This window comes from Elgaria multicarinata, chromosome 22 (genome assembly GCF_023053635.1).
Source record: "Elgaria multicarinata webbii isolate HBS135686 ecotype San Diego chromosome 22, rElgMul1.1.pri, whole genome shotgun sequence".
NCBI lineage: Eukaryota > Metazoa > Chordata > Lepidosauria > Squamata > Anguidae > Elgaria > Elgaria multicarinata.
The window spans coordinates 12,747,547-12,771,466 of NC_086192.1; the positions used below are offsets into that span (position 1 = coordinate 12,747,547).

Below are 23,920 nucleotides of genomic sequence, written 5' to 3' on the forward strand. Positions count from 1 at the left end.
GGATTGCAGCCTAAAGCCAAGTCAACGGTTTAAATCCTGTTTTAATCATTTAACTTTAAAAAGAAAAGAAGAGCACCGAATGACCCAGAGATTTGTCAATCATACTTTCTCCACCTTTGCATTCATCAGTCAGAAGACAGGAAAGTGGAGTTTTGGGACATGTAACGGAGCAATTGGGGAACATGTGCCCTTCCAGATGTTGTTGGACTACAATTCCCATCAGCCCTAGCCAGCTTAGCCAAGGGGGAGGGGATGGGGGGGTTGGAGTCCAACAATATTTGGAGGGCCATTCAGTGGAAGCTGACAGCTCCGATGTCAGCGGGGTGGCGAATCCGCTCCGGGTTTTGGTCGGAGCCAGCAAGAACTCTAAAGGAGAGCTCCATTAGAGTTCTGGCTGGTTCTGAATGAAACCCGGAGCAGATTCACTGCCACACCGACATCGGAGCCTCCAGCCTCCATTGAGGCCACCCACCTGCATTTCTCATCCCTGTTTTACCCTGCCTGGCTGTTCTTCCACAAGGCCTCCTGCAAAGACCTTACCCAGCCTTTCTGCCTGAGATCTATTTAACCCAAAAACGGCAGGAGGGATCCTGGAACCCTCTCCCCCGCAGGTCTGTGCCCTACCTACGGCTGGGCCATGCCCCCCTGCAGAAGAAGCCACAGCCATCTACCGAATTTCAGTGGGGAGATAAGCGCACATCTGATTACTTCCACTGGTTCTGTTTCCTGCAGAAAGAGCTTTCCGCTTTGCCGTTCTTGGCTTCCGCAGCGGCCGCCTCACTTGCCGTCCTCCAATGCCAGCGTTAGAGGCCAGGATGGAGCGGTGCCTATCACAGCCCCCTGCGCAGGCACACACACAGCCTCCCTGCCCACCAGATGGAGGATGTGTTGACATTCAGGAGTTTTCTTCCAGGCTGAGCTTCGAGGCAAAGGGAAGGAAACCGTTCTACATCGCAGGGAGTTCGCGTCCTTCTTCGTGCGAGGTGTAGGATTTGTTCTCCAAGCCTGCAAAAGCGGGGGGGGGGCACAAGTTAGGGATGGGGGGACGCTAACTTTTTTTGTGAACCGCCCAGAGAGCTTCGGCTATTGGGCAGTATAGAAATGCAATAAATAAATAAATAAATAAATAAATAAATAAAATTAAGAAGGAAAGGAAAAGAAAGGGAGAAAGGAAGAACAAGAAAGAAAGAAAGAAAGAAAGAAAGAAAGAAAGAAAGAAAGAAAGAGAAAGAAAACAGGCAGACAGAAAAGAAAGCAAGAAAGAAATCATAGAATAATAGTAGAGTAGGAAGGGGCCTCAAAGGCCATCAAGTCCAACCTCCTGCTCAATGCAGGAATCCACCCTAAAGCATCCCTGACAGGTGGTTGTCCAGCTGCCTCTTGAAGGCCTCTAGTGTGGGAGAGCCCACAACCTCCCTAGGGAACTGGTTCCATTGTCGGACTGCTCTAACAGTCAAGAAGTTTTTCCTGATGTCCAGCCGGAATCTGGCTTCCTGATTTGACTTGAGCCCGTTATTCCATGTCCTGCACTCTGGGAGGATCTAGAAGAGATCCTGGCCCTCCTCTGTGTGACAACCTTTTAAGTTTTTGAAGAGTGCTATCATGTCTCCCCTCAATCTCCTCTTCTCCAGGCTAAACATGCCCAGTTCTTTCAGTCTCTCTTCATAGGGCTTTGTTTCCAGACCCCTGATCATCCTGGTTGCCCTCCTCTGAACACGCTCCAGCTTGTCTGCGTCCTTCTTGAATTGTGGAGCCCAGAACTGGACGCAATACTCTAGATGAGGCCTAACCAGGGCCGAATAGAGAGGAACCAGGACCTCACGTGATTTGGAAGCTATACTTCTATTAATGCAGCCCAAAATAGCATTGGCCTTTCTTGCAGCCACATCGCACTGTTGGCTCATATTCAGCTTGTGATCTACAACAATTCCAAGATCCTTCTCACTTGTAGTATTGCTGAGCCGAGTATCCCCCATCTCGTAACTGTGCTTTTGGTTTCTCTCCTAGGTGTAGAACTTGGCATTTCTCCCTATTAAATTTAATTCTGTTTTCAGCCCAGCGCTCCAGCCTATCAAGATCACTTTCAGACGTGAACCAAAGAAATGTCTCTATCATCTATACTGAAAGGTTTGGCCCAGCTCTATTTAAAAGTCTATTCTTTCAGTTAAATGTATTCCAGAAAAGCAAAAGTCTCCTGTAATGGGTTATCGACAGCTCCAAATAGACCTCAGCGGCTACAGCATATGAAATTCTAGGCTGTGCACTGCAATGGTGCCATAATGTTCATGTATGCACACACCAGAGACAGAATGCACACACACACACACACACACACTGACATTTAACTTGCAGAGACTCCGGAGAGGCAAGACACCAAGGAAATGTCAAGAAGAAATCTCCCATAGGCAAAAACAGGGATGGCGAGTTATCACTGATGAGAACAAGAGTTAGAACATGTGCAGGCAGCAATCTCCTCTAACTCACAAATCCCTGACAGAGGCCTGGCGTTACCTCGGACGGATGGTGCCGCGGCTTTCATCTGGTCTTCTTCGATACGAACGGCGGTCATGAGGAAACAGCCTCCCCCCAGGGCTCCAATGAAGGCACATATGACGAAGCTGTACTGCAGGCTTCTGAAGTTCCAGAGGTAGGTGTGGTCGCCATGGTTGTCCTGGATCACCGTGGCGATCTAGAAGTTAAAATGATTCATGTCCCTGCCAGAAGCAGGCGGCCCAAACTTCTCAGAGCTGGGCAGCAGTCCCGGTGTTTAGGACACGGCTTAGAAGCCACTGGCCTGCACGGGCTGAAGTCCTTTCCATGGGTGTAGAGGAAGTGGTCTTAAAACAAGTCAGGGCTTTGGTCCATAAAACTCAGAATTTTGCACTCACTGAGAGTAGCGCTCCAGAGTTTTAGAAACGGGATGAACCCTGGAACTTTCCTGAATGTGGAAAATGCATGCCCTACCCTTACACGGCTTGGGACCACAATACCTGACAGAATGCCTCTCCCAACGTGAATATACCCGGTCACTACATTCAACCTCTAAGGTCCTCCTCCGGGTGCCTACTCCAAGAGAGGCTCGGAGGGTGGCAACGAGGAACAGGGCCTTTTCGGTGGTAGCCCCCAGACTGTGGAATAATCTCCCTGACGAGGCTCGCCTGGCGCCAACGCTGCTATCTTTCCGGCGCCAGGTTAAGACTTTCCTTTTTGCCCAGGCATATGGCGGCACATCTTAATCACCCACGTGTTTAGTTTTTTTTTAACGGTTTTTAATGCTTTCTGTGTGTATTTTAAATTTTGTATACTCGTTTTTTATCTCAATTTTAGAATTTCTGTAAACCGCCCAGAGAGCTCTGGCTATGGGAGCGGTATAGAAGTGCAATAAAATAAATAAATAAATAAATAAATAATCGAGCCATAGTGCTCCTCTGGATTTCAGGACCAGACAGTGGAGGCTGGTGGCTCTGTTGTCAGTGAGACGGTGAATCTGACCCAGGTTTCAATCAGAACCAGAACTCTACAGCAGTTCTGTGTGCAAGTGCATGTGTGTAGGTGTGTGTGTGTGTGTGTGTGTGAGAGAGAGAGAGAGAGAAAGAGAGAGAGAGGATGGCTCCATGGATAGCACCTTGGATACCTCCTTTATAGTCCTGATTGGTTCTGATTGGAACCTGGAGCGGATTCACCGCCGCACTATCATCAGAGTCACCAGCCTCCATTGCCCAATCCCCACCTCCTCCTCCCATCGAGAAAAGCCCCCCTCCCTCCCCTTTCACTGCCCCAACCATCACCATAACTCACAAATCCAACGAGGGAAGGGCTGCCGGCGTCGCCTAGCAAATGGCTGACAAAAATCTGCAAGGACATGGCGGTCGACTGGCGGGTTGGTTTCACCACGTACTGAAACGGCAAAAGAAGCAGAGTCGACGCTCGCAGGAAATACAGAGGCATGAAAGTCTCACTGGGGGGCTGGGTCTCCTCAGGCAGCCATCCATGCTGCGCGCTACCTGTTTCGTTGTGTGCAGAAGTCCTACCTATTGCCAGGTGAGTGCTTTTAGCTGAGGCCTTGTCTACGCGGGAACTTACCGTGGCGTCCAAAATGGTGGCCACTTTTTGAAATGTTCACGTTTTGCAACTTCGCCTGCTTGTAGGAAATGTTCTGTTTCACGAAATTGATAACAGGAGCCCTGTCCGCCTTTCCATAGGGTCAGCTTAATACTGAGGAATAAAGTACTAGCACACAAATACCCTGTGCGAGTCAAGCTAGTATCAAGGGGAATCATAGAATAGTAGAGTTGGAAGGGGCCTCTTAAGGCCATCGAGTCCAACCCCCTGCTCAAGGCAGGAATCGCCCTTAAAGCATCCCTGACAGAGGGTTGTCCAGCTGCCTCTTGAATGCCAGGCAGCGTTCCGGCCATCCAGATGTTTTGGACTACAACTCCCAACATCCCTCACCCTTAGCTCTGCTGGCTAGGGCTTATGGGAGTTGTAGTCCGACATAGTCTGGAGGATCACACGTTGTCCACCGCTGGAGTAGAAAAGACTGGGCAAGGTGGATTGTTGGTCCAACTCAACCAAGGGGCCCTATAGCTCATTGCTAGAGTTGACCAATTTCTCTGCACACTTCCCCAGAACTGGCTTCTGAGTAAACGTGCACCGGATTGCATGTTCATGTCAGTGTGGGATGCTGCCCTTTCTTCCCTCTTCACGTCACTTTCATCTCCCTCCCCACAAAATTTCTGGCGATGGGCTGGAAGGGACGCGAAGCAGAGATCTAAGAATAAACGTATCCGGTTACCAGTGAAATCAATATGACGGTCAAGACAAGAGAACTCACCAGCAGTATGTCGGCCACAATGGCCCAGTTTAAAGACAGAAGAAATTCTGCAAGGGCGATAAAAATCTGAAACGTTTAAACAAAAACAAGACAGAAAAGGAATATTAGAAGTTCAACAAGGAGGCCACGAAGAAAGTGAAAACACACAGCGACAAACAACTAGAGGCCAGCTGGTCCTCAACAGAGTTTGGACTCCTCGCGCTTTGGCACAACCTACTGGTTTTTCTCCCAGTGCTTTGCCCGCAAGAGGTGGTATGATAAACAGTCACGTTTATGTAACGGAGACTCAGAGCTTCTCTAAACGAGCAATTTATAGCACGCTCGTGATTAGCCACTCACGGAAGTTTGCGGGTCCATTACACGACACCGTCAACGTCCAGGACGTATTCTGCGCTATTCCCTGGAAATCACGGCGTTTTTTAAAAAAAAAAAAACACCTAGAAATATAGTGGTAATATATCTGGGAAATCACGCGATCTCTCATTATGTGAACTCGGCTATAGTTACACCACAAGGTGGCGCTGTCACAGTAAAGTGAATGCAGCATGCAGAGAGAGGAAGTATTCGATTTCAAACCACGTGGCTGCCCATATAATGGTGCCAATTATAATCCCAGAAAAAAAGCCCCAGTAAGGCAGCTGGATTTTTTTAAAAAAAAAAATGTAGAGAAGCTCTTAGTTCCAGTTCACAGGAGCCTGCTAGAGTTGCCTTCTCCAACCTGCTGATATTCAGATGTGCTGGACTACCACTCCCAGCATCCCCCCAGCCAGCCATGCTGGGTATTCTAATCCAACGCATCTGGGGGGCACTAGGTTGGGGGAGGCTGTGGTTTGTGAGCTGCTTTCCTGGTGTGATTCGGCTGCTTAAACGGCCTGTTGTCGGGGATGATGGGTTTGGTACCAGTGAAGAGGAGGCCACTGGAGTCTAGCCTGGGCTGCCATATTCCCTGGTCATACTTCCCCTTCAGGCATGTGAAATAGAAAGCTTGACCATGGTTTCTCTCATCGTAGCACAGCAAGCCCTTTCAGCCTTTTCGCTCGCAATCTTGAGGACTAGAAATTTGGAATCCCAGACGTTTTAAGAGGCCTGTAAAAGCTCCAGCTACGAATACTGGAAAACCCTCCCTACCCCCGCCCTGCTAGTCAAGGTCTCTTTGTGAGAGGCAATGCAATAGGATGTGTACTCTGACTCCCGGGACACGAGTGCGAATTATCCACCAAGGCAAATGAATTCCGTTTCGCTTACGTAGGTCGCCACGATGCTTTGCTGAGCCAGCATGATACCCAGGTAGATGCACGGAGCCGAAGCGAGCGAACCCAGAGCACAGATGAGGGGGTCGGCTTTAGCGTTGACCTTCTTGTATCTCCTGGCAGCCTCCGCTCCACTCACGACCCCCAAAATGCCCGTTGCAATGGTAATCCCTCCAAAGATCCGGCTGGTGGCCGACGGAAATAGATAGATATACATATATATATTGATATGGATTTGAACTCACAGCAGGCTAAAACAGGGGTGGGGAACCTCTGGCCTTTCAGACGTTGGTGGACTCCAATTCCCATCATCCCCGACAACTGGCCATGTTTGAGGGTGACAGATTCTCCACCTGTAGAACAGAACATGTGGCCCCCAGATGATTTGGCCCACAACTCCCATCAGCCCACGCAGGCCTAACCAGTGGTGAGGAATGATGGGAGTTGGAGTTGCTTTCCCTGCTCACAAACAACGAACTCTAGGTCTGTGGATAGGCCAACATTTTTTTCTTGTGTCTCCATGACTTTGACAGCGGTGTCGCAGGCAGAAATCCAACAGGTATAGTTTCCCTGTAATACTCCCATCTTCCTGCACGGACACCTGTTGGATTTCTGCCGGTAAAACAGCTATTGACCCTGTTCAGGCGACACGCTAAGCCACAATGGTTAAGCATTTTGAGCTAAATATTATGGTTTAGCATCTCATGTGAGCCATTCCTAACCATGATGGCTACATAACCGTGGTTTAAACATCCTCAGTTTCCACCAAACGCAGCTTGGGCTGAACCAGTTCAGAATACAGGTAGGGCTCGCATAACTGAATACAAAAAAGATTCCCTGCTCAAAGAAAACTAGCATGCCAGGACGCAGCTAGGTTAGAACCGTTCTTCCTGACATGCTACTTTTCTACATGCGGAGAATTCCGTGTGGAATTCCATGTGGGCCCTGACTACCTGATTATTTTAGAGGATGGGCTCAGCCAACCTAAATGTCGCTATTATCTCAAGATCTTAGCACTTAACCTTTCATTTATCTTAGGTTCTCAGCCTTCTGCCACTTACTTGTGTTAGGTGAACCGAAAACAACAGACTGGTTTGGAAAAGTAATTGTCACTAGTGTGCTCAAGCCTGTAAAATGGGTAAATTTCGCTAGCCTCTCTTCTAAGGTTTGCTGGAGAAATTGGGCCATCCCAGAGATGCTTAACCCCTTGATAACACTCTGTACATATATGCACATCATATTTTGTGTAGTGTGTGGGTGAGATCCTATGCTTGAGTTAGGACACAATCCTATGCATGTTTAGACAGGAAACAGTCCTGCAATCCTATGAATGTTTAGACAGGAAACAGTCCTGCAATCCTATGCATGTTTAGACAGGAAACAGTCCTGCAATCCTATGCATGTTTAGACAGAAAAGTCCTACAACTCCCAGGCATTCCCCAGCCAGCATAGGACTTTTCTCTGTCTAAACATGCATAAGATTGCGTCCTAACTCAGGCATGTGCCAAATCTTGTAATATCATAGAATAATAGAATAGAAGAGTTGGAAGGGGCCTACAAGGCCATCAAGTCCAACCCCCTGCTCAATGCAGGAATCCACCCTAAACCACCCAGAGAGCTTCGGCTATGGAGCGGTATATAAATTTAATGAATCAATCAATCAATCAATCAATCAAAATTGGGTTCCTTGGCAGGAAAAAGGCGGGATAGAAATGCAATAATAAATGAATAAAAATAACATGTGAGAGAGAAGGACTCTGGCCTAGTTGACGTGCTGTTTCTCCTGTTTCTGACTCGGAGCACGTGCCTGTCCCTCCCCGCTCCCCAAACTCAACCTTGCAGAGAAGATGGCCCACGTAGAGGTGACAGGATCCTTGCTCGTTCTGCTCCTCCGTTCTTTCCCTTCTCTCCACCTTGCCCACACCTTCCTTTTACTTTCCCAGAAGTCTGTACGGCCTCACCTGTTGGCGGAGTCACACATTTCCTTCTCGCAGACGGGCGCCAGGTCAAGGATGCGCTGAGCTCTGGAAAGGAACACCGGGACCCAGAAACCCAGAGCTCCGGTGACGAAGGCCATGGCCGTCACGCCCAGCGAGGACCATAAAAAACTCCAGCTGATGGGGTCAGCGAATGGGGGAGAAGACATAAATATATATTACGTCCCAGCTTCAGAAGCTTGTGCAAAATGCAGCGGCCAAAGTGATAAAAGGGATCAGAAGGTTTGAACATATAAGACCGATTCTGGCCCGCTTGCATTGGCTGCCTATACGTTTCCAAGCCCAATTCAAGGTGCTGGTTTTAACCTATAAAGCCCTACATGGCTTGGGACCGCAATACCTGACAGAACGCCTCTCCCGACATGAACCTACCCGTACACTGCGCTCAACATCTAAGGTCCTCCTCCGAGTGCCTACTCCGAGGGAAGCTCGGAGGATGGCAACAAGGCAGAGGGCCTTTTCAGTGGTGGCCCCCCAATTATGGAACCATCTCCCTGATGAGGCCCACCTGGCACCAACGTTGTTATCTTTTCAGTGCCAAATCAAGACTTTTCTCTTCTCCCAGGCATCTAACAGCATATGTTGAGTTTTTAACTGACCCAAAATAGTTCTTTAAATGGATATAGTATGTAATCTGTTTTTATGCTTTTAAATGTTGTATATCGGTTTTTAATGTTCAGTCTTTTAATCTTTGTAAACCACCCAGAGAGCTTAGCCTATAGGGCGGTATATAAATGTTAATAACAATAACAAAAACAACAATAATAATAATAGCAATAACAACAGGTTTTTAGGTTTGGAGTGGATGCATTTCCTTTTTGGGGGCCAACCTACAATGTGGGCAGATGTCAGAGCATTCTGGGTAATTATGTGAGTGTGGCAGGTGGTAAGTATTTCACAAGTCGAAGATTTCTGTACCTGAGCAAGTTTTACACTAAATAGGGTGACCCTATGAAAAGGAGGACAGGGCTCCTGTATCTTTAACAGTTGCATAGAAAAGGGGATTTCAGCAGGTGTCATTTGTATATATGGGGAACCTGGTGAAATCCCCTCTTCATCACAACAGTTAAAGCTGCCCTCTTTTAAATCTGGTCACTCTAGTATAGCTCCTGCAGCTTTAACTGTGGTGATGAAGAGGGAATTTCACCAGGTCCTCCATATATACCAATGACACCTGCTGAAATTCCCTTTTCTATGCAACTGTTAAAGATACAGGAGCCCTGTCCTCCTTTTCATAGGGTCACCCTAACACTAAAGCCAGGCAGCGCACCCAAGAACACACCCTTCCAGCTTTGCATGTGTCCAGGGTCTTGCCTGGCCTTGAATAGAAAATGTTAAAGGCGCCCAAGAGAAGACGTCTGCAAGTCAACTGCGCCCTCTTGTGACAGGGAAATCAACTTGCTGTTCCTTAAAGATTTCCTGTGGCATTAGGTTTTTTGAAGGAGAGCTCATTTCATTATATTTATATGTGTGTATATGCTGTGGTGTAGCACTTGGGACCAGGATACCTGAGAGAGCACCTTCTCCCAGTGAGCAAGCATGAGCGAGGGGGGGTGAGAGCGGGGGGGGGGCGAGGTGGAGGGTTCAGAACACGCCTGCCTAGGGTGCAATATAGTCTGGCGCCAGCCCTGATAGGGCGGGATATAAATGTTTTAAATAAATAAATAAATAAGGACTTAAAAGCAAACAAAAACACGGTCACACGGCCTCCTGTAACCCCGGATGTTTTCTGGGCTGTTTTCAGCGCAAGCACTTTCCAACAGGACTAGAAACCTGAAGGGCTGAGACATGACAACAGCAGGAGTGGCCTTACTTTTTGCAGAGAGAGGAGACGTCTTTGAGCCAAGTGGCGCTCCCGTTGGGCTTGTCGTCTTTGGGCTTCTCAGCGGTGCGGCGGCTTGATTCGGGAACGAAGAGAACTAGGAGGATTAGGCCCAGGGCCCCCATACAAGGGGTGACCTGACGAGACAAGAGCAATTGCTGACGATACAGACAAAGCGGCATTTCCGAGGGGCTTTTGATGGACATTATTAGACTGGCAACAGTTAGACCAGGAGTGGAGAGGAGGCAGATCTGGTAGGATTCTGCGTGATTTGCAGTAGATATTCAAGAATTCCTAACCCCCATCGTCTAACAATACATTTATATCCCACTTTTTTTCCTCCAAGGACCCCAAGGCAGCATATGTAATCCTCCTCCTCTCCATGTTATCCTCACAACAACCCTGCGACGTAGGCTGGGCTGAGAGTCTGTGACTGGCCCAAAGTCACCCAGTGGGTTTCCATGCCAGATCTCTCAACTCCTAGTCCAAGAGCCACTGCACCACGCTGGCTCTTGAGAAAACCTGGGTGGGGGCGGTGAGGCTGTTTGGCCGAAGCCTTAGTGATAGGAGATTCTGAAAGGGACCCAATCCAACAAGAAAAGACTCACCCTGAACCCCCAGCCCCAGTAGCCGGTAGCGCGCGCCATTCCAGATGACGAGATGTAACCAAGCCCACTGCAAGAGAGGAAAAAGCCAAGTCTGAATCTGAACTAGGAGGCCAAATCACAGCTTGGAGAATCATCCCTTCCGAAGAGGACCAGAGCTCAGTGGCAGAGCTGACAGTGGCATGCAGACAGCCCAGTGTTCAATGAGGATGATTAGGGGTCTGGAAACAAAGCCCTCTGAGGAGACACTAAAAGAACTGGGCATGTTTAGCCTGGAGAGGAGAAGATGGAGGGGAGACATGATAGCACTCCTCAAATACTTGAAAGATTGTCACACAGAGGAGGGCCAGGATCTCTTCTCCATCATCCCAGAGTGCAGGACACGGAATAACGGGCTCAAGTTAAAGGAAGCCAGATTCCAGCTGGACATCAGGAAAAACTTCCTGACTGTTAGAGCAATACGACAATGGAACCAGTGACCTAGGGAGGTGGTGAGCTCTCCCACACTAGAGGCCTTCAAGAGGCAGCTGGACAACCATCTGTCAGGGATACTGTAGGGTGGATTTCTGCATTGAGTGGGGGGTTGGACTCGATGGCCTTTGAGGCCCCTTCCAACTCTACTATTCTAGGGTTTTATGATTTCTTTTTTGCTTTCTTTTCTGTCTGTCTCTCTGTCTGTCCGTCCGTTCTTCCTTCCTTTCTTTCTTTCCTGTTCTTCCTTTCTCCCTTTCTTTTCCTTTCCTTCTTAATTTATCATTAAGGGGGCAGGGCCCAAACTATCTGCCTATTATAGCTGAAAGCTCTTACAGTCGATCACCCAGCCATGGGAGAGGCATTTAACTCTTTTAGAAAGCTGGGGGACGAAATGATCCATGGATGGGGGAGAAAGGTTGGCCATGCGGGGAAGGAGCGTGGCCAAAGATCAGACGGGACCCCAGGTGTGTTTCAACGTCCCCTGCTATATACTAATAGCAAACACATTCTCCGAGTGTGGCTCCTTATCCCCGTGCCATTCTCGCCTCGGCTAGTAATATGCAGCTCTACCTTCCGACAGGTATGAAGATATAGAAAACCGACAGCATCCACGTTCGGTGGTCCTTCTCAAACAAGTCAGCGATGATGGTGGGAGCGACAGTGGAATAACTGGCAGTGCCAGCACCCACCAGGCCCCGTGAAATAAAGAACAACCAGCACAACTAGAGGAAGAGAAAATGCATGAGGGTGTTAAATCACAGCCTCCTGTATCTAGCTAGGGATATTCAAGAAATATGTGGGGGGGTGTGGATGAGTTTTCTTATGTCCCCTCCCCACTCCCTCTGGACTTCATTCCAGTTCCTGCCAAAGTGCCCAACTCGGACTGTAACAAGTTGAGTCAGTTCTTGGATTTTTCGTAGCATCTGGTGGATTTTCCCCCTGCAGGTTCTGCAATTTCTAAAAAAAATAGGAGCAATTTGTGCAAAACTGAGCAAATTTGCTTAAATTGGGCTATGAATTGCCCAGATTGCTCGGAAATGTGTACAAATACTAGAATCTGCAGGGGAAATCTGCAAAAAACACCAAAAACCCAGAGTTTGGGTGAAAGCCTACATGTCATGTCTAACCCTACTGCTCCTGTTTTGGGGGAAGGTGTTTCAGGTAATAAATCAGAATCAGATTCAGAACTAGAAGACACAGCGCCAGACACCGGCCAGCCTGTACCAGTCGGGGGAGGAAGCTCTCACGGGCGATTCCCCAGCTGGGAGTAAGCTCTCTCCAGAGCTTATCTCCTCAAGGCCAAATCCTACACACTCAGTGGGAAGTGAGGTTTCTTCCGGAGGAGAGCGTCCCGACAAGCTAGCTGATGCTAGGGTCCGCCAGAAGCTCAAACGCACAGGACGGAAGGAAGGAGTGAGAAAGTTGGTTAGATTACGCCACAACCTGCCTCCGCACCAGGTGATCTGAAGTTACGGGCGTTTGGGAAGTGGCTTCCTATTCTTCTTGAGCGGACAATTGTCTTGCTTAGTTTGCATAGTTTTGCCTAGGGGGACATTTCCAAGAGGTTAGACTCCATTCAGGTAGATTAATAATAAAAGCTTTGTGGATTACTTAGCAAGCCTCGTTTTTTGCCTCCCATCGAAAGCAAGAGTGTTCTGATAAACACGACACTACAGTTCACAAACACAAACTGGGTTGAACATGCCATGGAACTCTGTCAAATCAAAAAAGTATCCGATTCCTTAGTGAAATCTTTACTTATTTTGCTTACACACCATCAGGAGGACAAAGACTGTTCCCGGAATGGAAAAATGAACAAGCAAACAACCACCAAACAAGTAATGAACCCTTACTGTGTTGGGAATGAAGGAGCTACCAAGGGTCACGCCCGACCAGAGGACTATTCCAACACCCAGGATGATTTTCCGGTTGTATCGGTCCCCAAGATATCCAAAAAGAGGCGCCGCAAACAAGAAACAGAGAACAAAACCTGCCATGGAAAAAAAAGGAGAGTGGTGATTTTTCTTTCTAAAATATTTTGTTTATTTATTTATTGCATTTATATGCTGCCCAATAGCCAAAGTTCTCCGGGCGGTTCAGAACAATTAAAACCATAAAGTACCATTTAAAAATATAAAACTTAAACCACAATATAAACACACAATATAAAAGTACAACCAGAATAAAACTGAGCAGCAATGTAGAGTTTTAAAATACTGAGATTTAAAATACAAAAATACAGATTTAAAACAGTAAAGTTAAAAAAAACTAGGATGGTAAAATGTTAAAATACGGGGAAAATAAAAAGGTCTTCACCTGGCATTGAAAAGAGTATAAAGTAGGCGCCAGGTGAACTTGTCTAGGGAGCTCATTCCACAGCCGGGGTGCCACAGCAGAGAAGGCTCTGCTCCTGGTAGCCACCTGCCTCACTTCCTTTGGCAGGAGCTCATGGAGATGGACCCCTGAGAATGATCTTAAGGTCCAGGCATACATATGGGAGGAGGCATTCCTTCAGATAGCCTGGCCCCAAGCTGTTTAGGGCTTTAAATGTTAATACCAGCACTTTGAACTGGGCCTGGACCTGGACTGGCAGCCAGTGAAGCTGAAAAAGTACTGGTGTGATGTGGTCTTGTTGGCCAGTCCCTGTTATATCGAAGCCACCAGTCTCCACTGAGCCAACAGTGTGATATGGCTGCAAGAAAGGCAAATGGTATTTTGGGCTGCATTAATAGAAGTATAGCTTCCAAATCACGTGAGGTACTGGTTCCTCTCTATTCGGCCCTGGTTAGGCCTCATCTTGAGTATTGTGCCCAGTTCTGGGCTCCACAATTCAAGAAGGACGCAGACAAGCTGGAGCGTGTTCAGAGGAGGGCAACCAGGATGATCAGGGGTTTGGAAACAAAGCCCTATGAGGAGAGACTGAAAGAACTGGGCATGTTTAGCCTGGAGAAGAGAAGATGGAGGGGAGACGTGATAGCACTCTTCAAAGACTTAAAAGGTTGTCACCCAGAGGAGGGCCAGGATCTCTTCTCAATCCTCCCAGAGTGCAGGACACGGAATAACGGGCTCAAGTTAAAGGAAGCCAGATTCCAGCTGGACATCAGGAAAAACTTCCTGACTGTTAGAGCAGTACGACAATGGAACCAGTGACCTAGGCAGGTTGTGGGCTCTCCCACACTAGAGACCTTCAAGAGGAAGCTGGACAACCCTCTGTCAGGGATGCTTTAGGGTGGATTCCTGCATTGAGCAGGGGGTTGGACTCAATGGCCTTGTAGGCCCCTTCCAACTCTGCTATTCTATGATTCTATGAATCCATGAGGGAGAAATGTTTTACCTGTGTGCAGCAAGCCTGCCTTGCTGTCATCAAGCTCGAAGTAACTCTGCAGCTCCAGAAGCACCCCTGTAACAAAACAAAAACATCGTAACTACAAACCATCAGGACATGTTTATTTGTTTCTACTTCACATTTCGTAGCTGATCCCTTTCTCCGGGATTGTCAGGACAGCCAAGCACGGACTCTCACGCTGCATTCTGTCCTCACAACAGCCCTGCGAGACAGTTTAACCTGGCCTGAGATTATGCAACAAACTGTATGGCTGGGTAGAGATTCGAACCCAGGTCAATCTAGTCTACCTCCAACACCCTAGTCACTATCCGTGTCCCTTTGCTAAGTCTTGAGACATATATCCCCAAGAAAAATGGGGCTGCACCTATGAAACCAAGGAACCCAACCCCTTGGCTAACAGCTGACGTTTGCTTGAAGGAGAGCGGAAGTCTTGCAAAGGAATGTTGCTTTTGCTTAGGTAGCATCCTCAGGTTATGCAAAGCTGCCGCTTTCTATTAGCTGGGAAAGGAGCTGGGATTTTCCATGAGGCTTTGCTTTTATACAGATCCATTCAGGTCTTGCTAAGCTCCCTGAAATCTGCTTGAACAACAATAAAGCTAAAGGTACGTAAGGAAGAAAAGAAAAGGAAGATGGGCTAGTTCAAAATATGGCAGCCAGGTTGGTCACTGGAACATCTAGGGGTGACCACATCACACCAGTCTTAAAATCTCTCCACTGGCTGCCGATTAGTTTCCGGGCGAAGTATAAAGTGTTGGTGATCGCCTTTAAAGCCCTACATGGTTTGGGTCCAGGTGACCTGCGGGATCGCCTTCTCCCGTACAATCCGCCTCGCACACTCAGGTCCTCTGGGGAGAATCTACTTCAGCTAGCAAGAACTAAATGAACAACCGTTACCCAGAGGACCTTCTCTTCTGCTGCTCCCAGGCTGTGGAACGGCCTGCCGGAGGAGACTCGTCAACTTGACAGTCTTTTAGCATTCAAGAATTTGTATTTATTTATTTATTTATTTATTTATTACATTTTTATACCGCCCAATAGCCGAAGCTCTCTGGGCGGTTCACAAAAATTAAAACCGTCATAAAACAAAACAAGAAGGCTGTCAAGGCTGATTTCTTCCGGCAGGTTTATCCAGTAGAATTTTAGGATATTTTAGTATGTTTTTAGGATGCTCTTAGGATGTTTTTAAACCGTGAATACCATGTTTTTAGTCAGTATTGTATTTTATGCTAATTATTGTTCCCGGCCTTGGTCCAATCGGAGAGGCGGGTAAGAAATTATTATTATTATTATTATTATTATTATTATTATTATTATTATTATTATTATTATTATTATCCACCAGGAGCATGTCCTCAGATGACCTCAGTGACTGGGCAGGTCGGTAAGGGAGAAGGTGCTCTCTCAGGTATCCTGGTCCCAAGATGTTTAGGTCTTGGTATGCTAGTACCAAAATCTTAAACCTGGCCCAGTAGCGAATACGCAGCCAGTGCAGTTCTCTTGGCAAAGGCGTTGCGTTTTGAAAAGGGACGATTTTCAACATGCAACGTACGCAACGTTACACAAATCCTCTTTCGTCCTCTTTTTGGGTGGTGCGTTTTCTCTTTGGGGGCAATGTTTAAATGGCTGTGCACTCTGCTGGAAATGAGCCCGTGTGGCTGGTAAACTGTGGCGTGGCAGGGAGAGAGATCTTTGTGACGTCAGCTCATAATATCCCTGGTTTTTCAGACCTTGACAGCCAGAAGGATTTTTACAGAAGAGACCAAGGAACCAATGGGCAAATTCCAAATGCTGAAGCCAAAAAGGGAGATGTGTAACGCATTCAAAGATTTATTGCAGCAGGCATTTTCTTTGTCCTTATACCTGAGTGGATGTGTCCGCCAACTGTACTTCACGTATCTGACGAAGTCAGCTTTAGCCCACAAAAACAGATGTCACAATAAATTTGTCCATCAAGCACAGCAGAGAAAGGGTTGTGACACCTTAAAGCAGTCTACCTCGACCAGGCACCTTCCAGATGTGGAGTTGTAGCCCAGCACATCTGGAGGATGGCAAGTTGGGGAAGATTAACTGAATAAGGATGCATGTTTAAATGGGGGGGGGGGGGGAGTCCTGCATAAACATGCATAGGATTGTAGGACTTTTTTCTGCATAAACATGCATAGGATTGTAGGACTTTTTTCTACATAAACATGCATAGGATTGTAGGACTTTTTTCTGCATAAACGTGCATAGGATTGTAGGACTTTTTTCTACATAAACATGCATAGGATTGTAGGACTTTTTTCTACAAAAACATGCATAGGATTGTAGGACTTTTTCTGCATAAACATGCATAGGATTGTAGGACTTTTTCTGCATAAACATGCATAGGATTGTAGGACTTTTTTCTGCATAAACATGCATAGGATAGCAGGACATTTTTTCTGTCTAAATATCTTCAAAGACCTGAAGGGCTGCCCCACAGAAGAGGACGGGGACTTGCTCCCTGCTGCCCCAGAGTGCAGGACCAGGTCTACGGGTCTTACGTTACAAGGGGGGAGATTTCGGTGGAATATGAGGAGAAACTTCATGACAGCAAGAGAGCAGTTCGACCCCAAACCATTGACCTAGAAGGGGGTGGGTGGACTCCCTCTTTCAGGGGTCTTCGAGGAGATGCCGGACAGCCATCTGATGGGGACGACGTAGACCTGGGTTTTCTGTGTCGGACAGAAGAGTGGACTAGATGCCCTTCAAGAGACCCCCACCAACTCTACAATTCTATCCATCTATGGAGAAGAACACTTTGTGCCTCTGATGAAGCAGGTTCTAATCCGTGGAAGCTGATGCCATCATCCAGCCTTCCTCCAACCCGGCGCCCTCCAGATGTACTGCAGCTGGAGGGTGCTGGGTTGATGGAGGGCTGCCATAATCAGTCTAGATGCACCACAAGAATGGCTCTTTGTTGGGGGTGGGGGGTTGGACTCGATGGCCTTGTAGGCCCCTTCCAACTCTGCTATTCTATGATCCTATGATTCTCGCAGTAACAGACTAACACAGATAACACAGGCTGACAGACCAACACAGAAAGAATGAGGGGCCGCAACCCAGTGGTAGCGCATCTTCTTTGCATGCAGAAGGTTTCAGGTTCAATCCTCAGCAGCATCTCCAGGTACGGCTGGAAAAACTCCTACCCGAAACCCTGGAATGGCTGCCAGCCTGTGTTGACAATACTGGGTTAGATGCAGCCAGGTTCGGACACCCTATAATGCAACTCCCAAAGTTCCGAACACAGCTCCCAAGGTTCCGAACACAGCTCCCTTTCTGGGCGTGGCCACACCAGCGAGCAGCTAGAGGCTCCTTCAGCTCTACGGACGGATCGGGCCCCACTTACCCGGCACAACAAACCAGTCCATGTAATTCACCAGGTTGAGATAACACAGCACAGCGACGGCTACGTAAGACCGCTTGGTTGGAGATGGTGCCGGTCCCAGCGGCTGCCCGTTCACGTCAATGGCCCCATAAGCCTTCAAAGGAATAGGCGACAGAGGCGGTGGGGCTGGAACTGCCAGCTCCGCCATGTTCTCAGAGAATCGGAGTCAACACACGAAGCCACGGCGGAGGTCACTCCGCGCTGCAACTCTGAATTTCACGGCTGCATTATGAGGAACTTTCCTCTGCTCAGTCATTTCCTGCCAAAGGCCGCCCATACAGCCGGCCGCAAAACCTCCGTGCTTCCCCCCTCCAACAGGGTTGCAAGTCAGCAGAGAAAAATAGGTAGTTTCTTGGAAAAGGTGCAGAAAAGGGCAGCCAAAATAATCAAGGGGCTGGGGTGATTGGACAAAGGGAGAGACATGATGGAGATGCACGAAATGATGCACGGTGTGGAGAAAGTGGATAGGGAGACATTTCCATATGTGCCTGCCCAGACCTTAAGATCATCCTCAGGGGTCCTTCTCCGTGAGTCCCTGCCAAGGGAAGTGAGACAGGTGGCTACTAGGAGGGAGGCCTTCTCTGCTGTGGCACCCCAGCTGTGGAACGAGCTCCCCAGAGAGGTTCTCTTAGCGCCTACAGTGTATTTCTTCCGTCACCAGCTGAAGACCTTTTTATTCTCTCAGTATTTTAACACCTAATTTAACTTACATTTAAACTTCGCTGTTTCAATTCCATATTTTAATCTATATCAGCTTCTGCTGTGTGGTTTTCTCCTGGTTGTGCTTTTTATATTGTATTTTGTATTTGTGTTTTTAGACTGTTGATTGTTTTTATTATGCTTTTCATGGTTTTAATTTTTGTGAACCGCCCAGAGAGCTTCGGCTATTGGGGAGGGAGGGTGTATAAAAATGTAATAAATAAATAAATAAATTTCGTAGAATCGTGGAGTTGGAAGGGGCCACAATGTGCAGGAAAACCAATGAAACCATCCCTGAGAGGGGATGCCGATTAGTTTCCGGGCGAAGTATAAAGTGTTGGTTATCACCTTTAAAGCCCTACATGGTTTGGGTCCAGGCTACCTGCGGGATCCCCTTCTCCCGTACAATCCGCCCCGCACACTCAGGTCGTCTGGGAAGAATTTACTTCACCTGACAAAAATAAGGCTGACAACGATTACCCAGAGGACCTTTTCTTCTGCTGCCCCCCGCCCTCGATTGTGGAATGGTCTTTTAGAGTTTAAAAAAGCAATGAAGACTAATCTATTCCGGCAGGCCTATCCAGTGAAATTTTAGAATGTTTTCGGGATGTTTTAAAGATGTTTTAATCGTGTGGTATGTTTTTAATCTCTTTTTAACGTGATTTTATATCATGCTTTTATACTGTTTGTTTTAAACTTTGATTGGTTTTAGTTTTTGTGAACCGCCCAGGGAGCTTCGGCTGTTGGGTGGTATAAAATTGCAATAAATAAATAAATAAATAAATTGTGCTTCCATTAATAGCGGAGTTACAGAGACTGATTTTTTTTTAAAGTTGGCAAAGCTACACAGACGAAACCCTTATTCCTTAGATCCACACAGCCAGGCTCCTAACTAAAGCCTGCCTAATACTGAATCCATTTTGGGGAGCTGATTTTGCAGGGTCCCTCCAGTGATCAGCATCAACGAGAATCACGCGAGCACGCAAAGCCACGGCACTGCATTCCGGAGCTGGCGTGGGAAACCATTCCACCAACCCACGTGGTTCTTGCTCCGGCACGGTACCAGAACGGTGTGGGACCGGGCTTGTGCCGAAGCCGGCCCTGCTTACAGCTAGGCGAAGCTGAGAGTTCTGGAGGTATAATGCATGTGAAGCAAACTTTCTTGAGCCAACCGCGGAGCGATTGGCTAATGATACTTCACTCCGAGGGCTGCTTCGTCAAGGATGGGAACAGCAATGAGGAAGTCAGGGGGGGAAGGACCACAAAGAAGCAAAAGCCTGTTTGCCACAGTGATGCAGCCATTGGCTCTACCCGAAGCTGAACGAGCTGTGTGCTGGTGGCTCCGAATTGCTGTATCCAATGGATTCGGTACCTGGCTTTTGGAGGAAAAATTAATTTGCAAATGATACAAAATTGGGTGGGATAGCTAACACCCTGGGAGACAGAAACAAACTTCAAAGTGATCTTGACAGGCTGGAGTGCTGGGCTGAAAACAACAGAATGAAATTGAATAGGGATAAATGCCAAGTTCTACATCTAGGAAATAGAAACCAAATGGACAGTTACAAGATGGGGGATACTTGGCTCAGCAATACTACCAATGAGAAGGATCTTGGAGTTGTTGTAGATCACAAGCTGAATATGAGCCAACAGTGCGATATGGCTGCAAGAAAGGCCAATGCTATTTTGGGCTGCATTAATAGAAGTATGGCTTCCAAATCACGTGAGGTACTGGTTCCTCTCTATTCGGCCCTGGTTAGGCCTCATCTAGAGTATTGTGTCCAGTTCTGGGCTCCACAATTCAAGAAGGACGCAGACAAGCTGGAGCGTGTTCAGAGGAGGGCAACCAGGAGGATCAGGGGTCTGCAAACAAAGCCCTATGAGGCGGGACTGAAAGAACTGGGCATGTTTAGCCTGGAGAAGAGAAGATTAAGGGGAGACATGAGAGCACTCTTCAAATACTTAAAAGGTTGTCACACAGAGGAGGGCCAGGATCTCTTCTCGATCTTCCCAGAGTGTAGGACACGGAATAACGGGCTCAAATGACAGGAAGCCAGATTCCGGCTGGACATCAGGAAAAACTTCCTGACTGTTAGAGCAGTACGACAATGGAACCAGTTCCCTAGGGAGGTTGTGGGCTCTCCCACACGAGAGGCCTTCAAGAGGCAGCTGGACAACCATCTGTCAGGGATGCTTTAGGGTGGATTCCTGCATTGAGCAGGGGGTTGGACTGGATTTTCCCCCTTTTGAAGCTAGCTGAGTTGCAACCACACTTCCAACAGGTAGGACCCTTGAGAATCACAGCTTAGTTCTGCAAAGCACAGCAGGTAAGGTGCATGGGAAAATGTGGTATAGCAGATAAAAGGTGCTGGAACCTGGCTGCTGTGAGCTCAGTTCTAGACTGCCCCGGGGTCTTACGCTACAGTTGATTTATTCATCATCCCGTAAGGTTGATTAGACATTGTTTAGCTGGATTTGATCTGGCTTAGTCTCTTGTGTGGGTCTTGATTTGGAGTGTTTTAAAGCTGTTTCTCCAAGATATTTATTTGCAGCTCTGTTGAATGTGGAATGATTATTCCGTATTTTGAACAGGCATGTGATATATATTTTTCTCCCTTTAAAGGCAGAGCTGTGCAGGGGACTTGCTTGGCACCAGCCAGTAGAAAATGAATATACAGCTGGCAGATTCCATGTTGCATTTATGTCACATTGCTCTTTTCCAGCAACAGGATTAAGAGGCTGGAAATCTAGAACACTGCCGTCACAGCCACCACCAGCAGCCATGGCAGGAATGTTTGATTTGATTTATTACATTTATATACCGCCCCATAGCCGAAGCTCTCTGGGCGGTTTACAAAAGTTAGAAACAGCGAACATTAAAAAGTATACAAAATTTAAAACCATCAAAAACATAAACAGTATAAAAACAACGGTATCCATTTAAAAACAACAGTTCTGGGATCCGTTAAAAAACAAACTTAGCGTTGTTGAATGCTGTTAAATTCCTGGGAGAAGAGAAAAGTCTTGAACTGGCGCAGAAAAGATAACAATGTTGGCACCAGGTGAGCCTCATCGGGGAGATCATTCCATAATTGGGGGGGGGGGCACCACTGAGAAGGCCCTCTTCCTTGTTGCCATCCTCTGAGCTTCCCTCGGAGTAGGCACTTGGAGGAGGACCTTAGATGTTGAGCGCAGTGTACGGGTAGGTTCATGTCGGGAGAGGCGTTCCGTCAGGTATGGTGGTCCCAAGCCGTGTAGGGCTTTATAGGTTCAAACCCGCACCTTGAATTGGGCTCGGAAACGTATAGGCAGCCAATGCAAGCGGGCCAGAATCGGTGTTATATGTTTGAACCTCCTTGTTCCAGTTATCAATCTGGCTGCTGCATTTTGCACAAGCTGCAGCTTCCGAACCGTCTTCAATGACTGGACAATCCTTGCAGAAAAACAAGAATGCCACGCCCCGATTCCTCTAATATTAGTGCTAAAAACTCCAGAGGACGAGCACAAATTGCAACGGGCCACAGTCCTCGAAGCAGACCACACAAACTATTAGCCACACTTGCTGGCTATCATACATCATGCTAAATTTCCCCACTGGAGGTATAACCTAAGCATTCCCGTGTCTTTAACACCTATGCTCCGAGACAAACTTCACCGCTATTCCATCAACTCTTTACTCAGAACAGCATAACCTTTGGAGACTGTAAATGGAAGTAAATCTCTTCTCAGCCTCTGGAAACAAACACCATTTAAAAAACAAAATAGGGCCATTACTGTCACGCGCTCCACTCGAATCCTTCGTCATTGGCTTTTTTACCTGTAATTTTGCAAGTGGGCGCAAAGCGGTAATTCCCCCTGCTGGATTTATGTCGGGGAATTTGGGGTCAGGACGTGATACATGAAGTTAGGTGTGAATCCATCAGATCAAAGTACAAACTTAGAAAAGGAGCTGGGTTAGAGGGAAGTGGTTAGTCCCGCTTCCAAGGAGAATCCGGCTGTGCACAGTGCTGATTGGCCGGCCCTTGTGACAGTCACACAGCTGCCTCCCAGCAGGGCTCGCAGCCATATTCTAACTTCTACAAAACGAAATTGGTTGCCTTAAGCAGATCCTACTTTGCCTCAGTCTTCTCCCAAAAGCGGGTCTATGATCCCCCTGGAAAAAGAGAAGCAGAAGTTGAGGGGGCAGGATTGCAGTTTGAGATTGATAAACAAATGATCAAAGAACACCTAATTTCCTTGAATGAGTTCAAATCTCCAGGGCCCGATGAACTGCATCCTAGAGTAATGAAGGAGCTAGCGGAAGAACTCTCAGAACCTTTGTCTATTATCTTTGCAAAATCATGGAAGACAGGTGAGGTGCCGGACGACTGGAGGAGGGTTAACGTTGTCCCTATCTTCAAAAAGGGCAAAAAGGAGGAACCTGGGAACTACAGACCAGTCAGTCTGACATCCATCCCTGGGAAAATTCTGGAGCAGATTATAAAGAAGTCAATCTGTAAACACCTTGAAATCAATGCGGTGATCACTAGAAGCCAACATGGATTTGTCAAGAACAAGTCCTGTCAGACAAATTTGATCTCATTTTTTGATAAGGTAACCTCCCTTGTGGACCATGGGAACGCTGTGGACGTCATATATCTTGACTTCAGCAAAGCTTTTGACAAAGTACCACATGACATCCTGATTAACAAACTAGCTAAAAGTGGGCTAGATGGAACAACTATTAGGTGGATTCACAGTTGGCTACAGAATCGGACTCAAAGAGTACTTATCAATGGAACCTTCTCAAACTGGGGAGAGGCAAAGAGTGGGGTACCGCAGGGCTCAGTCCTGGGCCCAGTGCTCATCAACATTTTTATTAATGATTTGGACGAGGAGGTGCAGGGAACGCTGATCAAATTTGCAGATGACACAAAATTGGGTGGGATAGCTAATACCCTGGAAGACAGAAACAAACTTCAAAGTGATCTTGATAGACTGGAGCGCTGGGCTGAAAACAACAGAATGAAATTGAATAGGGATAAATGCCAAGTTCTACATCTAGGAAATAGAAACCAAATGGACAGTTACAAGATGGGGGATACTTGGCTCAGCAATACTACAAATGAGAAGGATCTTGGAATTGTTGTAGATCACAAGCTGAATATGTGCCAACAGTGCGATATGGCTGCAAGGAAGGCAAATGCTAATTTGGGCTGCATTCATAGAAGTATAGCTTCCAAATCACGTGAGGTCCTGGTTCCTCTCTATTTGGCCCTGGTTAGGCCTCATCTAGAGTATTGTGTCCAGTTCTGGGCTCCACAATTCAAGAAGGACGCAAACAAGCTGGAGCGTGTTCAGAGGAGGGCAACCAGGATGATCAGGGGTCTGGAAACAAAGCTCTATGAAGAGAGATTGAAAGAACTGGGCATGTTTAGCCTTTATCAATTTATATAATTGATATATAAACATTTGAATTTTGTGAAATAGAACATTTTCTATAAG

The 23,920-nt window shown here is 47.2% G+C and overlaps 1 protein-coding gene across 1 annotated transcript; it reads right to left on the reverse strand.

Moving 5' to 3' along the window:
* Positions 1-471: 471 nt before the first annotated feature.
* SPNS3 (SPNS lysolipid transporter 3, sphingosine-1-phosphate (putative)) lies at positions 472-17,885 on the reverse strand. The gene is made up of 12 exons (XM_063146423.1): positions 17,699-17,885; positions 14,317-14,382; positions 12,836-12,972; positions 11,553-11,704; positions 10,512-10,578; positions 9,895-10,040; positions 8,046-8,198; positions 6,080-6,269; positions 4,835-4,900; positions 3,799-3,897; positions 2,512-2,689; positions 472-1,005 (listed from the first exon to the last, which is right to left on the reverse strand). Exons 1-12 carry the CDS (start codon positions 17,883-17,885, stop codon positions 947-949), a joined length of 1,500 nt encoding a protein of 499 aa, XP_063002493.1. The 3' UTR covers positions 472-946.
* Between the last annotated feature and the right edge of the window lie 6,035 nt (positions 17,886-23,920).